The sequence below is a fragment of the Lathamus discolor genome, chromosome 8 (assembly GCF_037157495.1).
Source record: "Lathamus discolor isolate bLatDis1 chromosome 8, bLatDis1.hap1, whole genome shotgun sequence".
NCBI classification, from domain to species: domain Eukaryota; kingdom Metazoa; phylum Chordata; class Aves; order Psittaciformes; family Psittacidae; genus Lathamus; species Lathamus discolor.
Window position 1 is genome coordinate 10,438,959 of NC_088891.1, and position 13,663 is coordinate 10,452,621.

General features: G+C 41.3%; 1 protein-coding gene across 1 annotated transcript in view; it reads right to left on the minus strand.

Annotated features, from left to right (window-relative positions):
- Nucleotides 1–1,179: 1,179 nt before the first annotated feature.
- Nucleotides 1,180–13,663, minus strand: part of SH3GL3 (SH3 domain containing GRB2 like 3, endophilin A3) — a 51,559-nt gene continuing 39,075 nt past the window's right edge. Inside the window, exons 4-9 of the mRNA XM_065688625.1 lie at nucleotides 13,496–13,639; nucleotides 11,895–12,028; nucleotides 10,309–10,467; nucleotides 7,420–7,523; nucleotides 6,062–6,189; nucleotides 1,180–1,970 (exon numbers count right to left, since the gene is read on the minus strand). Coding sequence (XP_065544697.1) covers nucleotides 1,765–1,970; nucleotides 6,062–6,189; nucleotides 7,420–7,523; nucleotides 10,309–10,467; nucleotides 11,895–12,028; nucleotides 13,496–13,639 — 875 coding nt within the window. The 3' untranslated portion in view covers nucleotides 1,180–1,764. The remainder of the gene's footprint in view (nucleotides 1,971–6,061; nucleotides 6,190–7,419; nucleotides 7,524–10,308; nucleotides 10,468–11,894; nucleotides 12,029–13,495; nucleotides 13,640–13,663) is intronic.

Consider the following 13,663-nt stretch of genomic DNA (forward strand, 5'->3'; position numbering starts at 1 on the left):
GTTATACCTTAGTTACTGGGCTGTTCCTATCTCAACCCGTGGTAGTTACATTCTCTTGATTGTCCTCCCCATCCCTCCAGGAGCGGGGAGGGTTGGGCAGGGCCAGGGTGAGTGGATGAGCTGTGTGGATGGGTTTAAACCATGACAACCTTGTAGCTACTTTCATTCAAAAACTAGATCAGGGCAGGTTACTTTCTACAGTGCTGCTCTAATGCTAACTACATATTTACCCGCAACTTTCCTTTCTTACATGAGCAAGTCCAAATTCTGAGGTAGTCTGCCCTAAGCAGCAGGTTCTACCACAGCTGCAAAAAATAATCCTCTGCTTCTCTTGTGACCATTGTGCAAGCCAAGGCTAAAGATGAGAGAAACCAAAATGCATTGTTTTGCTAGCCAGTCAACAGCCACTGAGCTGCTTTCATGGAAAAGTTACTGCACCTGCAGTACACATGAAATTTATCCTGCTTTAGAGCCTGCTGCTTCAACTGGACTGCAGAACCAAGTGGAGCTTGAAACTTTGAGGCTGAATTAAATCCAGTTTGCCCTTGAGGAGTTCAGCTCCCTTCTCATCCTCTGCTTGGACAGAGAGGAACTGGCGAAGATAACATCTTCCTCTGGGGCTGTTAAATTTTCCTTCATTACTACATCTGCATTTACTAAGCAAAGCAAGAACAGGCTAACAGAAAACCAAACTGATACCGTCTTCATTGCTTGAACGTCTACCTTGAGTCACTTTTTACACCGTTTTAGTTAGAGCACAGCTTTCCACCTAGTGTGCTCTTTCTCCTCCTCCTCCTTCCCTTTAAAATAAATACAAAAAGTGAAAGTATATTGACTTTTCGTTTGCTTGCAGTAGGCAGATACTCACCTATTTATCTCAATGGAGTGCTATACAAACCCTGTGGCACTAGGTTGCAGTCTGGTCTTAAGCCAAAGGAATGTTTTTCTTGTCCTCCTGCTAGAAGAAAATTTTAACAGACATGATAAAGGCTACACAGTCATAGGGAGAGAGCAAGATTATTAAAAATCCAGTGGCTGGGGAACTAGTACTTTGGCTTTATTAATGCATTTTTAATCTAGCATTGTTTTCTTCACTGAAAGCTCATATATTTAGCAAAAGCGACCTCCAGCTCCAAGACAAATGCCAGAACTGTAAGGAATAGAAGCAGCAACCACTGGTCTTATCCCACAGAAGTATTTATTCAGTTTGGTCAGTAAATTATAGGAAGTTTCAATGCTGAGAACTTGTACTTAGTACAACAACATCATAATATTGACAACAACCACTTTTGTCAACATAGAATGTGAAACATGGATTAACTTGCTCACAATAAATTACAGTGTGATAGATGGAGAGAGCTCAATGACATCGGTAACTTAGGGACTGGTTACAGTTAGCTTCACTTACAGTATTTTTAAAAATGGTTTTCCATAGTAAAGTCATTGCAGCCGAAGATAAAAAACCTCCACAAACAATAAAAGCAAGGAAATGCAGTTTTGGAGCAACAGTGAGCTACCAGGAAACACTCCATACAGTGATCTTCAAGGCACAAAGCAAAAAAACTGGGCATGGGTTTTTTTGCAGGTTGACGAGTCAGGGAAGGTGAAATTTTTTCTGCATATAAAATAAATACATTTTAAAAAGACGCATACAAAAGTCAGTAAGTCAGTCAAATAGCAAGGCTTTCACAGAATGCCACACTGACAGAACACTTGTGAATCCATTTCAGTCATGAAATCACGTTCACAGCTTGAATGACACAATCACTGAGGCAAGGGAACCATCACTTCAACATAATTAATGGGGAAGAAGCCAGACTCTCCATTTAACATCCCCTCATACCAATTCTCATCAATCTGATTGGTCAAAGTTATGATGTCCCCTTCCTTAAACCCAAGCTCGCCTTCATTTTCAGGCTCGAAGTCATAGAGAGCTTGGCAGCAAGGCTGATCCATATGCATTGAAGAACCTGCCCCCAGCGACAGAAAAAACACCAAACATATTAATAGAGCTTCCCAGCACCCCAAGAGCCCCTAAGCATAAAACAATGGGTCAAAAACGTAGCTCTGCCGTCACGAATTCCTCCCTCCCCTCCTCCCCCATTTTCCCACTGCATTTCACCAGTAACATCTGGTCCTTCTACATTTAGAAATACCACTAGTGATAATTAATTAAAAGCATAATTCTGTTCCTCTCTTAAGTTCAGACACTATTTTATGTCCATTCCTAGTTGCCTTCCCTTTCAAAAGGATATTTATTTCAAATTGAGAGTTTGAGTAATCACAGTTGTCAAAATCAGTGTAGGCTCTTTGGGGTGGTGGCTACATGAATTGCAAGGGCAGGAGTTGAGGAAGCAGAAGAGTCAACAGGAGAAGTGACAATCGTTAAAACAAACTGCACTGCAGCACACTGCTACTGCATGAATACCTACCAGAGGGCTCAGAGTCAGTCCTACACGCACACCCCTACAGTCTGGAGTCAGAGGTTCAACTGCAGTTCAGCCCTGACAGGTTTTTAATTTGAAATGTATTCATAAAGGAAGTATAGAAAAACAGATTTCATGCTGCTGCCATTACAGCCTGACAACACTGGAACATTCTAGTACTTACATTCACACAGTTAAACCTCTGAAATACTAAGTTGTCTTATTCGGAAGACTGCAACAATTCTCAGATATTCTGGTCCTGACTCTCTCCCAGCTATCACACAGGCTAATCATGCAAGCACCTTGAAGAATAATTTTTGTCTGGATAAATCTGCACACAACTGGTAATGCAACACAGATGTAATAGCCAAGATGGTAAAAATGCATGCAAAAATGCCTTTTAATCTGCTAATCATGGTTATGTGTAGGAAAACTATTCAAAAGTAACTGTTCAGGCATTTTGTAGGAAAAGGAATTACGAGAAGTCTCTTGAGGAATCCAGATGTCAACTATTCTGGTGATCAGTAAATGAGCAGAGGCAAAAGCATCTTTTTCATTGACAATACTACAATGAGGGGTAACTTTTGGTGTTAAAACTGGGAAGTAGCAATTATTCTTCTATTTTCTTGGTATGTTCTACCCCTTATAACAATAGAAGAGAACTGCCCAATGGAGATCCCCCTCAGCAAACCTCCCCAGAACACAGCTGTAACAATGCTGGGCTAGTCCTCTGCCTGGGGAAGGCAAAGGGTAGTGACCAAGTGTTACCAGAACAAAGTGAATTACACTTACTCCAATAGAATGAAAGAGGTGAAAGCTTGGTTCTGGACATATTTTTGCTGAGACAGTCTGAGCAGAAAAGCAAGCTGATGAGCCATAGTTACCCAGCAAACCCAGACTGACTGTGCTCAAAAATAGCTGAGTTATTTTCATTCTTTGCCAAGGTAGGGCTGGTACCAGCCCACTGCAACTGTCAACAGCAGAAGGCTATGAAAAACTGACAAAGTTCCTTGCCTTTCACCAGCTGCTCCGATGGGGCTAATTTATTTTTGCAAGTTAGTTAATTTCTGACAGTGAGGTACCTGATAGGAGATGGATCACATTTGGTTCATTTTAAGCTCCAAAGAACTGAAACGTTTGGCAGCCTGGAAAGGCTTTTAAATAATGGTCACAGCCAGTACAACTGGTTTCACTCCAGGCTGTAGGATCAGTCAAAGTCTTCATTAGAGTCAAGCAGCTGCTGCTACTGTATAATCCAATGAGACAAAACTCCCCTGACATAGGTAATGGGGGCAGCACTGCCTGACAGGCTGCAACACACACTGTTTAGCATCACAGAATCTGTGACATGATACCGGCTTTTCCTGTCTGCTGAATACTCACACATCCTTCCCTGTTGCAGAGATTTAAGCAAAAGAAACTGCATTCTGTTTTTTTCCCCCTGTAAACAGGGTTTATATTAATTTGCAACACCATGCACACCTCCTTTATTTCTCCAGTTGTGGAGTTAACCTGTCAGACTTCACTGTCACATTCAAAGATGACTTGTCATTAATCTCCAGACCACTCAAACCTGGACAGCACAAAAACAGATTAAGCAAGGAGCTGTCTGTGATTTCTGGAGTGTTACAGGATGAAACCAGAATGCTATTCAATGTTGGTTTGTTTGTTTTCCCCAAACGGAGTTACTGCCTCTACCTGCATTTACTCTGTCTTCTATGCCATGTTGTGTACATTATGGTAGCAAAATAATACTACAATAGTCACAAACAGGAAGCTTGCTAAGATAATTAATCCATGTCTCTCCCTCACAGTTGAAGTGAATAAACACTTAGATGTTTATGCTGTATTCCAGCACATGGCGACCATATCCATGTATTCCATATCACACTCAAACCTGACCAACAAAAAAGAAAGGCATGATGCAATGCAGCATTTAAAGAGAGTTCTGAAATGAACCGGATGATGCTCATAGCTGCAGCTGATTAATGAGATTAACACTGAATTAGAACAAAACCACAGATTTCTTATCTGTGCTTAATCAAAGCAACTAAATAATTCACATTAAAATCAGGTTTCTGTGAATCTAGCCCTGCAAATGTGTATAAGTCATTAGGAGTAAATAATCCCCACATGTTAGGGACCATACAAAGGAAAACACTATTTCTGTTCCAAGAAGCTGATACTTAACTTGAAAAGCTATGGTGAAACACAGGAAAAGCCATTTCAACACTCAGAACTGGGCTGTGGTAGTTGTGCTGAATGTATCACAGTGTAATTTGAACTGCCCTGTTGATTTCCATGGATCCCCTGTACTAAGACACTACTTACCTTGAGTGACAGTATCAGAGAAATTAAAGGTCTACATTTTGATAGGGTCAATGTGTAAACAGAGGAAGTTAAGCATGAAAGTGCTTGTTCATGTAGGATGAAGAGGTCAGTTTTCTAAACGAAAGGATAATCATGATGTTATCCCCTCTGTCGCATGGAGACCTTAAAACATTTAGCAGTTTTGCTTAAGGAGCCGCCTGGTTCACATTTGTAAGTTACAGACCATAAATCTAATCTGTTTCATGATCCTGATTTTAAACAGGAACAGAAAGGCTTCCCCATTTACAAGCAGGGCATATTGACCCCTCTGCAGCGCCACAGAAATCCATACGGATAACTTTCAAACAGGAAGAGGAAAAAGAGAGAAATGATGTCACTGATGGTTGTACCTGCTGGGAGGTAAGCACAGCATCCAGAGCTGCTTAAGGAGGAAAGCAACCTGATGCATGACCTTTCTGACATTGCTAGCAACACCAAGCATAGCAACAATTATTACATACATCCTATTTCTCCTTTTCATCTCTTTCATGGTTGTTTCATTTCTTTTCCACTCCGACAGCACTGAGTGAAGCACTACAGCCATTAATGAGATAGGGCAAAATACTTCTGTTCATAAGACGAGGAAAAGCTATTTCACTGAGTGGTGTAACCTGACTAGCTATTACCATTACACACAGCTTTCAAGGGCTTTCAACAGCTGATTTATTTATATTTTGTGTGTGTGCGTAACTGGAGCCTAATCAAAGGAAAGGATCCTACTCCCACACCAACAGGTACCCAGTTCACAGCAGTACAAATAGTACTTCAGTTCATAAATGCACACACTTTGGTGCATGCTTCAGGGGACAGTAAAACATTGATAAAAATCAGTAAGGGTGGGAGTCACCTCACTGAATTTTACATGGCTAATACTTAAGATCCCAAACCGATCATTTCTGGTCTCAGACCATGGAGAGAAGTTAGCACCTGGAGGTATTCCAGACAGTGCTGAACACACCCACCTTATGTGCCTGTCTGCAAGAAGTGTTTTCTGCACGTGCCTCACCCTCTCCCTCCTCCCACCCTCAATGCCAATGCAGAGAACCTAGAAGACCAAGCAGAAAGCCACACTTCAGCTTCAGATGGGTGAGAGACTGTTGAGAGGAACCCTGTTTCACAATTCCACTTCCAAATCTGAGAAGCAAACTGGAGATCCATAGATACCGACGCCTCATGGATCCACTGTCCTCATGGTACGAGGAATATGTTGAGGAACAATTTCACAGGCATGTGTAGACATGTTAATTCTGTGGCCATAGACTTACCTGATGATTTTATGGACGAACTATAGGCAATCCCGTTGTGCTGCTGATTATCACCAATCTCCAAAGTTGTAGTTATTACAGGCTTTGGCTTAAATTCACGTTTAGGCCGACTAGACGCTACATTTATTCTGCAACACAGAGAAGAATGGGAAGAGACTTACCTTGAAGGTAGAAATAATTTCAGAACGTAAACTCAAGTTCAGTGCTTTGGTGTTTGAAAGGTGGGGAAAAACCCCACAACTTTCTGCTGGTTTTGATCTTACGCTTGGGGTAGGGGGTGGAAAGGTTTATTCACTTAAAGCTGCTCAATTCTCATGCAGTATTTGAATTTCAGCAAGTCCCTATTTTATTTAATGCTTTGGTCCTGCTGACAGAGGCATAAAGCTTAACAGCCTGAGTTTGAGAAGTGCTGAGCATCCACAGCTGCCACTGAGTTCAGCAGAAGTTCCAGGAATGAGGTCTCTGGAAAGCTCAACTGTGAATGACATATGCAGAAACCCAGCCAGGACAGAGGCCCAGGGACTGCATCTCACACATTGCCTTTTTACTAGAGAAAATGGGAAACAACCATTTGGTCATCACAACTGTCTCAATACCTCTTCCTGCATGCGCATGTGCCCCAGCTGAGACCTCCTTGTCCCACTAGCCCCTCCAGCTGGGATGGATGGTGCAGAGTATCTACAGACACAGCTACACCTATGCTAATCCCTATGCTAATACTCAGAGCCACCACATCCACCCTGATATGAGGCATGCCACAAATGGTTATCTTGGCTCCACAACTGTTACGTTAGCCTATACTATGGCGACACACTCAAGTCATTTAGGTCTCCTGTTCACCAAGAGTAACAAGTTGATGACAACAGTATTTTCTCCTCTTCTGTTACAATGACACCAAGTATCTGGGCCTTTCATAAGTCCATTACACCACAGCTATGTTCTTGGCCAGCTGGCTATTTCCTTACTCTGCTGGCAGAATTTTGTTATACCCCTTAATCACACTGAAAATAGGCCAACTCCTCAGCAAAGCCTCCAAAACACATCTCGAAGTATGCAAGTTTAAATAAACCCACAAACAAATGGAGGCTGTCCTGATTAACCTCCACAGATGTGTGAGAGAGATTTTGCACACACTCAAAGCTTTCTGGGCAGGTCCTGCATTACATTAAAGGCTCACAGTGCAACAAGAGGTTGCCAGGTGGCAATGGTTTAATGCAATGAAGTCCAATAAGGCACAGAACACAGCAAACGTGCATCTGTGAGATGGTGCTACAAGATCTGTTGCTTCAGTGACTTCTCATATTCATGAACCCCAGCTACAAAAGAGGTCCAAAATTCTTGGATGGGTTCGGTCTCACCGGTTTTGCAGCTTGTTCTGCAGATCCTCCAAGATTTCTGTGGATTGTTTATGGTAATCTAGGGCTGCTTCTACGAACACAGCCAACTGGCTAACTTGTTCTACCTGAAATAGAGAGAGGAAAATAGCTGTAAGAAACCCGCAGTACATTTAGCTGAAGGATAAACAAACAGATCATTCAAAACAGACCTAGTATTCTCAGAAGACCATGATACCTTGTGGAGGCTATTGAAAAAGAGCATATGTGATTCTATCAAAGAAATTGCCAGTTGGAAACTGAACAAAAGTGAGGTGTAACTCCTAGTTCACTAACTCAGGGCTGGGTCCTTGAGTCATTTCCTTTCACAATGTGCAAATCCCTTCTGCTTTCAACTTCCAAGCCAGCTGTCTGTCAACACCCAAACCTGAAACATTTAAAAGGACATGACCCCTTAGCAGGTGAAAGTGGGGCTTTTCTGATCAGCAATGTTGGAAGAAATTACACTCTGACAGCTCTTATGACTCAGACCCATTAGTGTTTGTTAGCAATGTTTACAAACTACGGCTCTGAAATGATCTGGATTTACCTCACTAGATGGCAGCATTTATAAATCATGTTTCATTTATTGGTTTATCTACTTGGATTTGAAAAGTATCAGCCAATCATTCAAAAATATGAATGCTGAGGAGAGGGAGAACGTGAAGGAGAAAGAGAAATCAAAATATTTTTAGTTATGAGGTAACAAATAATCTTACTCCCCTCACACAAACTGAAAAGTTCAAGCTGCAGTGGGGATGGTGCAGTAACATACTTTTTTGTCCTCTTCTTTTAAGACAACATTAAGAAGACAGAGCCCAGGAAGTCTAACGTGTTTCCATTCCATCATATCTCCAGACACTGGATCGCAATAAGATATCCAAGTGAAACTTCTGCAAATGTTTTATGGACCCATGGCAATTCTGTGTTAATTCTGCCAGGACTCCAAGAGCCAAACATTGTCACATAGCATCCAGAAATGAAATGCACAGAACCAAATCAACAGCTGATATAATTCCATCACAGTCAGAAGATAGTAATGTAAACCAGCTGAGGACAACGCACAAAGCGCCTGGGGCTTGGATGGGGTGGTCAGAGAAAATGGATAGACAAGGACTGTCCAAAGAAGATGACTAAAAGCCAGGAGGAACATGGAATTGTAGATTAGGAGAAGAGAGAGAAAAGAGACACTGGGAAAGAGCCAGAGAAAGTTGAGGGACTAAACGCCACTTCGCAAGAGGAGCCTGGGACCAGCTGAGTGGGAAAGGCAGGAAGATGGATCTGATAAGAAGTGTATGCAACAGAGTCTTCATGGGAGGTCTGGAACCAGCTCTGCAAAAACCTGAGAAAGAGATGTGGATCAGGACTGAGCCTGGGAAAGGCACCTGGCAAGGTGGCTGGGAACCAGAGCTCAGAGCACAGAGACTGCAGGGCAAGGAGACTAAGAAAGGGAGACGTGGGGAATTGGCAAGGATAGGAAGGAAGCAGTTAAGGTCTCTGCAAACCCAGTGAGACAAACTGGGGTTAGGCAGCAAAGCTGTAATGAGAAGAATGAGGAGGACAGACAGACCGGGTCAGCATGGAAAATAGACGGGGTAGGAGCATAGAGTCTTCTTTAAAGGGAAACAACAGAAAGTGGGTATGGAGAAAACCTCAAAGGGACATCCAGTTCACCCTCTCCAAATGACAGAATTAGTTATACTAGAAAGCACAACTCATCTTTTCAGTGACCAAACTAAACCATTTTAATCCATACGCCATTTTATCCTCAGTTTGGTGCTCAGTTTGCATTTGACTAATGATAAACTCTCTCTGAAACATTTCTCAGATGCTTATGCAAGCCGGAATTACAAAACACCTATCACTGCAACCAGGCAATTGATGGAGCCTAGAGCAGAACAGTGTGCTGCCCTCATGTAACTTGCACTGGTAGAAGATTCAAACTGTTCTAGAACCTGCTGTTAGAAACATGTTCCACCCACTAATGGCTCCGGAGCTACAGGCCGGTTTATAGCTGGCCATGACACGGGTGCACATAGAGGGAGAAGTTGCTTGCAGTTAAATACTCCCACTAACAGCTCCCTCTTGTTGCAGTTTGCTCACAGAAAACAGCACAACTCCATTTGTTTTCTGTGATGCTGCACCTACAGGGGAAGGGAAAACCATGGAATAGGCCCAAACAGGTCCAGTTCTCTTTGATTCTTTGATCACAGTTCTATGATTACACAGGAGAAAGCATATCTTGCTACTCCTCTGTGTGTGGAGAGAAGAGAGGATTACCAGGAATGACCACAGCCACTCCTTACTTAGAAAATTTCATGATGGACTTGGACTCTGAGCCAAAGTCCAGGCACCTGAGCCCATGCCGCAGATAAACTCCATGGAGTAATCTTCTGAGCCAAATAGTAATGATAATGATTTTCAGAAGTGAAATCTTTCAGAGACTTCAGATCAGCAGCAAAGTTTTGATTGTAAGTGAGCTACAGCTCAGAAAGTGCAGGGTACCCAGCCTTGCTCATATTTTCAGCAGCAGGTCTATGACTATGTTAATTTCCCAACCTTCTCCCTCCCACGGATCAAACTGTGCTCTACTCTCAGATAGTTCATTCCTCCTAGATTATAAAACTACTTAAGGCCTCTGTGACAACCTTTTCTGAGCCACTACATCTCCAGGAGAAATTTCCGAGTTCTTGAGTTCTCCCATTCACTGCTGTGCATTATGTCCTTCTCTGACGGGAGATTAAAAGAGCAAAGAGGCACACTTTCTGCTTTCAGACCTTACCTCGTATGAAGGATGGGACAGGCTTTATTCAATCCCACACACATTGCCCTCCTGGATGTACTGCAGCAAACAAAAACGCAGGACAGACTTACATCATTTTCTAAGAAGTTGAACATGCTTCTTTCAGCCAGTTCCTTTGACTCTTCAAACTTTTCTACTGCTTGCTTAACTTCTTCATCTGGTATCTTTCCAAAACGCTTCTTCTTATAATCGTAATCCAAACGGCGTCCTTCTAGTTTCTTCAAGTGATGCTAAGTAAGACAGAAGATTTATGAAAAGGTCCAAACGGGACATGCCCAAACAAACACATTGTTATTTATGGAAATTTCAGTTATGGATGCAAATATATGCAGAATTGAAGATATACTATCCTTGTATATCTCAGAGATTATAGTCCATCTCTTTGATCTAAGGCTGTCTCAGATAAGTCTAGGACTGTGTATATAAATGAAATTTTCAACAGCCATCTGTTTGTGAACACTTGGGGAATGGGCTATCTTGATTTGCTGAATTTGGGCATCCAACTCATGGACTTCTCTAAATGTGCAACACCTCAGATTCTCTAAATGAGAAGCAGGATCCAATCTGTGTGTGGCCGCATATTCTTCATTTAATTCAATTCTGCCTCTTGAATCATTTGCAATACAACAGCTAAAAGTTAAAGGGTTATTTTCCTCTCTAATTCCATAAGCAGTACTACAACAAATCTTCTATTCCCATTTCCTTTGTTAGGAGCCAAATTGACACTTCTATCTGATATAACTAGACAAGCTTTTCTGTTGCCAAAAATCATTTTGCTGGCAGTATTACAGAATGGACTCAAAGTGACAATACAAAACACTCATTAAAGCTAACGTCAAACCATTTCTTTCAGAAGAACTACAACTACAACTGAAAACAGTTATGTGTCATAGGAGACAGATAGAGATATCAAGACATTATTAGTATCCTTTTTGCTATGCTTTCCACAGCCGTTTATCTGTAAACAAAAAAATAACTTTCATTTCTGCATTTCATCAGGGTTTTAACTTGCTTATTACCCAAGTCTATTGGAATCAACAAACTCAGGCAAAGACTGCCTGGTTTTCTTTGAATTGGCACATCGTAAACAAAAGCACCGAAAAACTTAACTCTAAAGGTTAAAAATGCGTTCCTCAGCTTTATGTATTTTTCCTGTAGTGGCATATGGCACTCCATCATTTTATGACATTTTTCAGATCATTCTGTGATTGCCCTGAATAGCCATTTTCAATAGTTCTATTCATCCTCCGTCATAAACAGCTTTAGGCTGACAGAGGTGGCAAGACAGGATAATCAGTTGCAGTAAATCACAGCCCACTCACACGTTCGTAAGAATCACAACCCACTCACGTGCTCATAAAAATTAATAAAAATGTTTAAAATATAATAGCATAAAAATAACGAATGTCATTTTCTCCATTATCCTCCTTGTACTGAATGTACAAGCAATACAGCAAATCGAGTAAGTTAGATACGTGGGAAATAGCCAGGCATTGCTTTAAAGCAAATTTCATCACTGTTTTGCTAAAGAGACAAACTTAAATGCACTGAAAGTTATTTACCTTCTTGCTTTCAAGAAAAATATCTCAGGGAACTAGAGTCTGACTGACTCTGATTATTGATAAGTGAATACCAAGCTTTACCTTGGAAAACTTACCCCAATTTCTTTCAAATCTTTGTCTTGCAGTAACTGTAGAGGATCGATAAAATTTTGTTTGACATTAATATCAAGTGAGTCCTTCACCTCTGCCATTTGCTTCATGCTCTCACCAGCATCCAGCAGAGCAAGGCCTATGGTAAAGAATACGCTACTTACATCTCAATATATGTAAAACCAGACAATGTGTCTCATGTAACAGTTATTTCAAATAGGTATCTTTGTATCTGCTGCGGGCCCTTGAAGAGTAAAAAAAAGTAATGCAAGCTATGTATTTGCTTCACTTGCACTGCCCCAGTGCTTGTCCCTTACAGAAAACTAGGACTGAAGAATTTTCCTTCCCAGGTATACTTTTTCCCCTCCCCAAAGGGCATCAGCAAAAAAAGTAATACTATTTTCCCTACTGTATTTGCAAACCTCCTCCACTTTGAGGACTGCAAACCAAGCTGATTAATTTGTACAACTTTATAGTGATATTATTAAACACACAAAAAGCTTACTCAAGTTTTTAATCACAAAAATCCTGTTTCACAGCTTCCTACCACACAGCATGCATTTTTTCCAAACCTCCTTTTCACAAAAATCATTGGTGTTTCTTTAAAACCGCCTATTTAACATATCTGTACACCTTATTAAGCATGTGAGTATCAGCAGGCAGAAGAGTGTTTGAGATGTTCTTTCTACTTTCCTAGTTTGATTTAGTATCCCCATTGCTTTTGCAAAATGCACAAGCACATCCAGCTCACAGACGACTTGTACCACTTCACTCTTCGTGAATAAGTGAGTCTTTGGCTTTCAGCAGCATCTTTCCCTATGCAGCACCTACTTGGATTCGAGCGCAAGGTCCACACACCTACATATAGCTGTTACTATTGCAAGGCAACCACTGTGTGTAAAACTGCAGATATAAACAACGGCACATGACAAAGCCAGCCAGTTTTGTATTGGCTTCTGCATGCAGTCTCAGCCCATAACACTCTCTTCGAGGCCTGTACCTATCTTTTTCCCAAAACCAGGATTCTCCTTTCCTCATGTCTTTCTCCCTGATTCTCTCTTAATCCCAGCCATATCAAAAAGCAGCCACTCAGTAGTTCTGTGGCAATTCTTCAAAGTCATTCCAGTCAAGCCCACATACTGCATGCTCAGCAAGCAAGGCCTCTATCAAGATTTTCGCTGTGAAGTGCCAGCATAGCTTGAGAATTGCAGCATGGCCAAGCTAGAGTTCATTTTCATGAAAACAAGAAAATACATCTTTAAGATGCACTACTCAAAAGCACAGAATCATTTTTATTTAAAGGTTAAAAGAAATATAGTGCATCTAAGAATCATCTTTAATTATTTAGGTATGGCAACTTAGAAACTAAAAAGGTCATGGTAATAATATGAATCATCAGACAGCATCAGTAACAGTGTTATCAAATCCACCTGCAAAAGAGGGGGACAAATATGCAGAAGGGTTTTGTTAATTATATCAATCACCCCCTGATCACTGCACTCAACTTTCCCTCTTACCTGTAGTAGCTATTTAGGTTATGTCACTGAGCAATATTCTGCAAAGAACTTCATGCTGAAATATTCACAGAGATGATACACAAACTCACCAAACATAGAATCATCGCCAAGCTCTCTGCCATACCGTATCATGCAGTCTCCTAGGAGTCCCTCTGTCTGGGGATAGCCTGTAGTTTTAACTTGTCCTCTGATCTTTGACATAGTGTTCAGCATTCCCAGCTTGGCTCTGTATGCTAAGAAAGACACAAAAATAACAA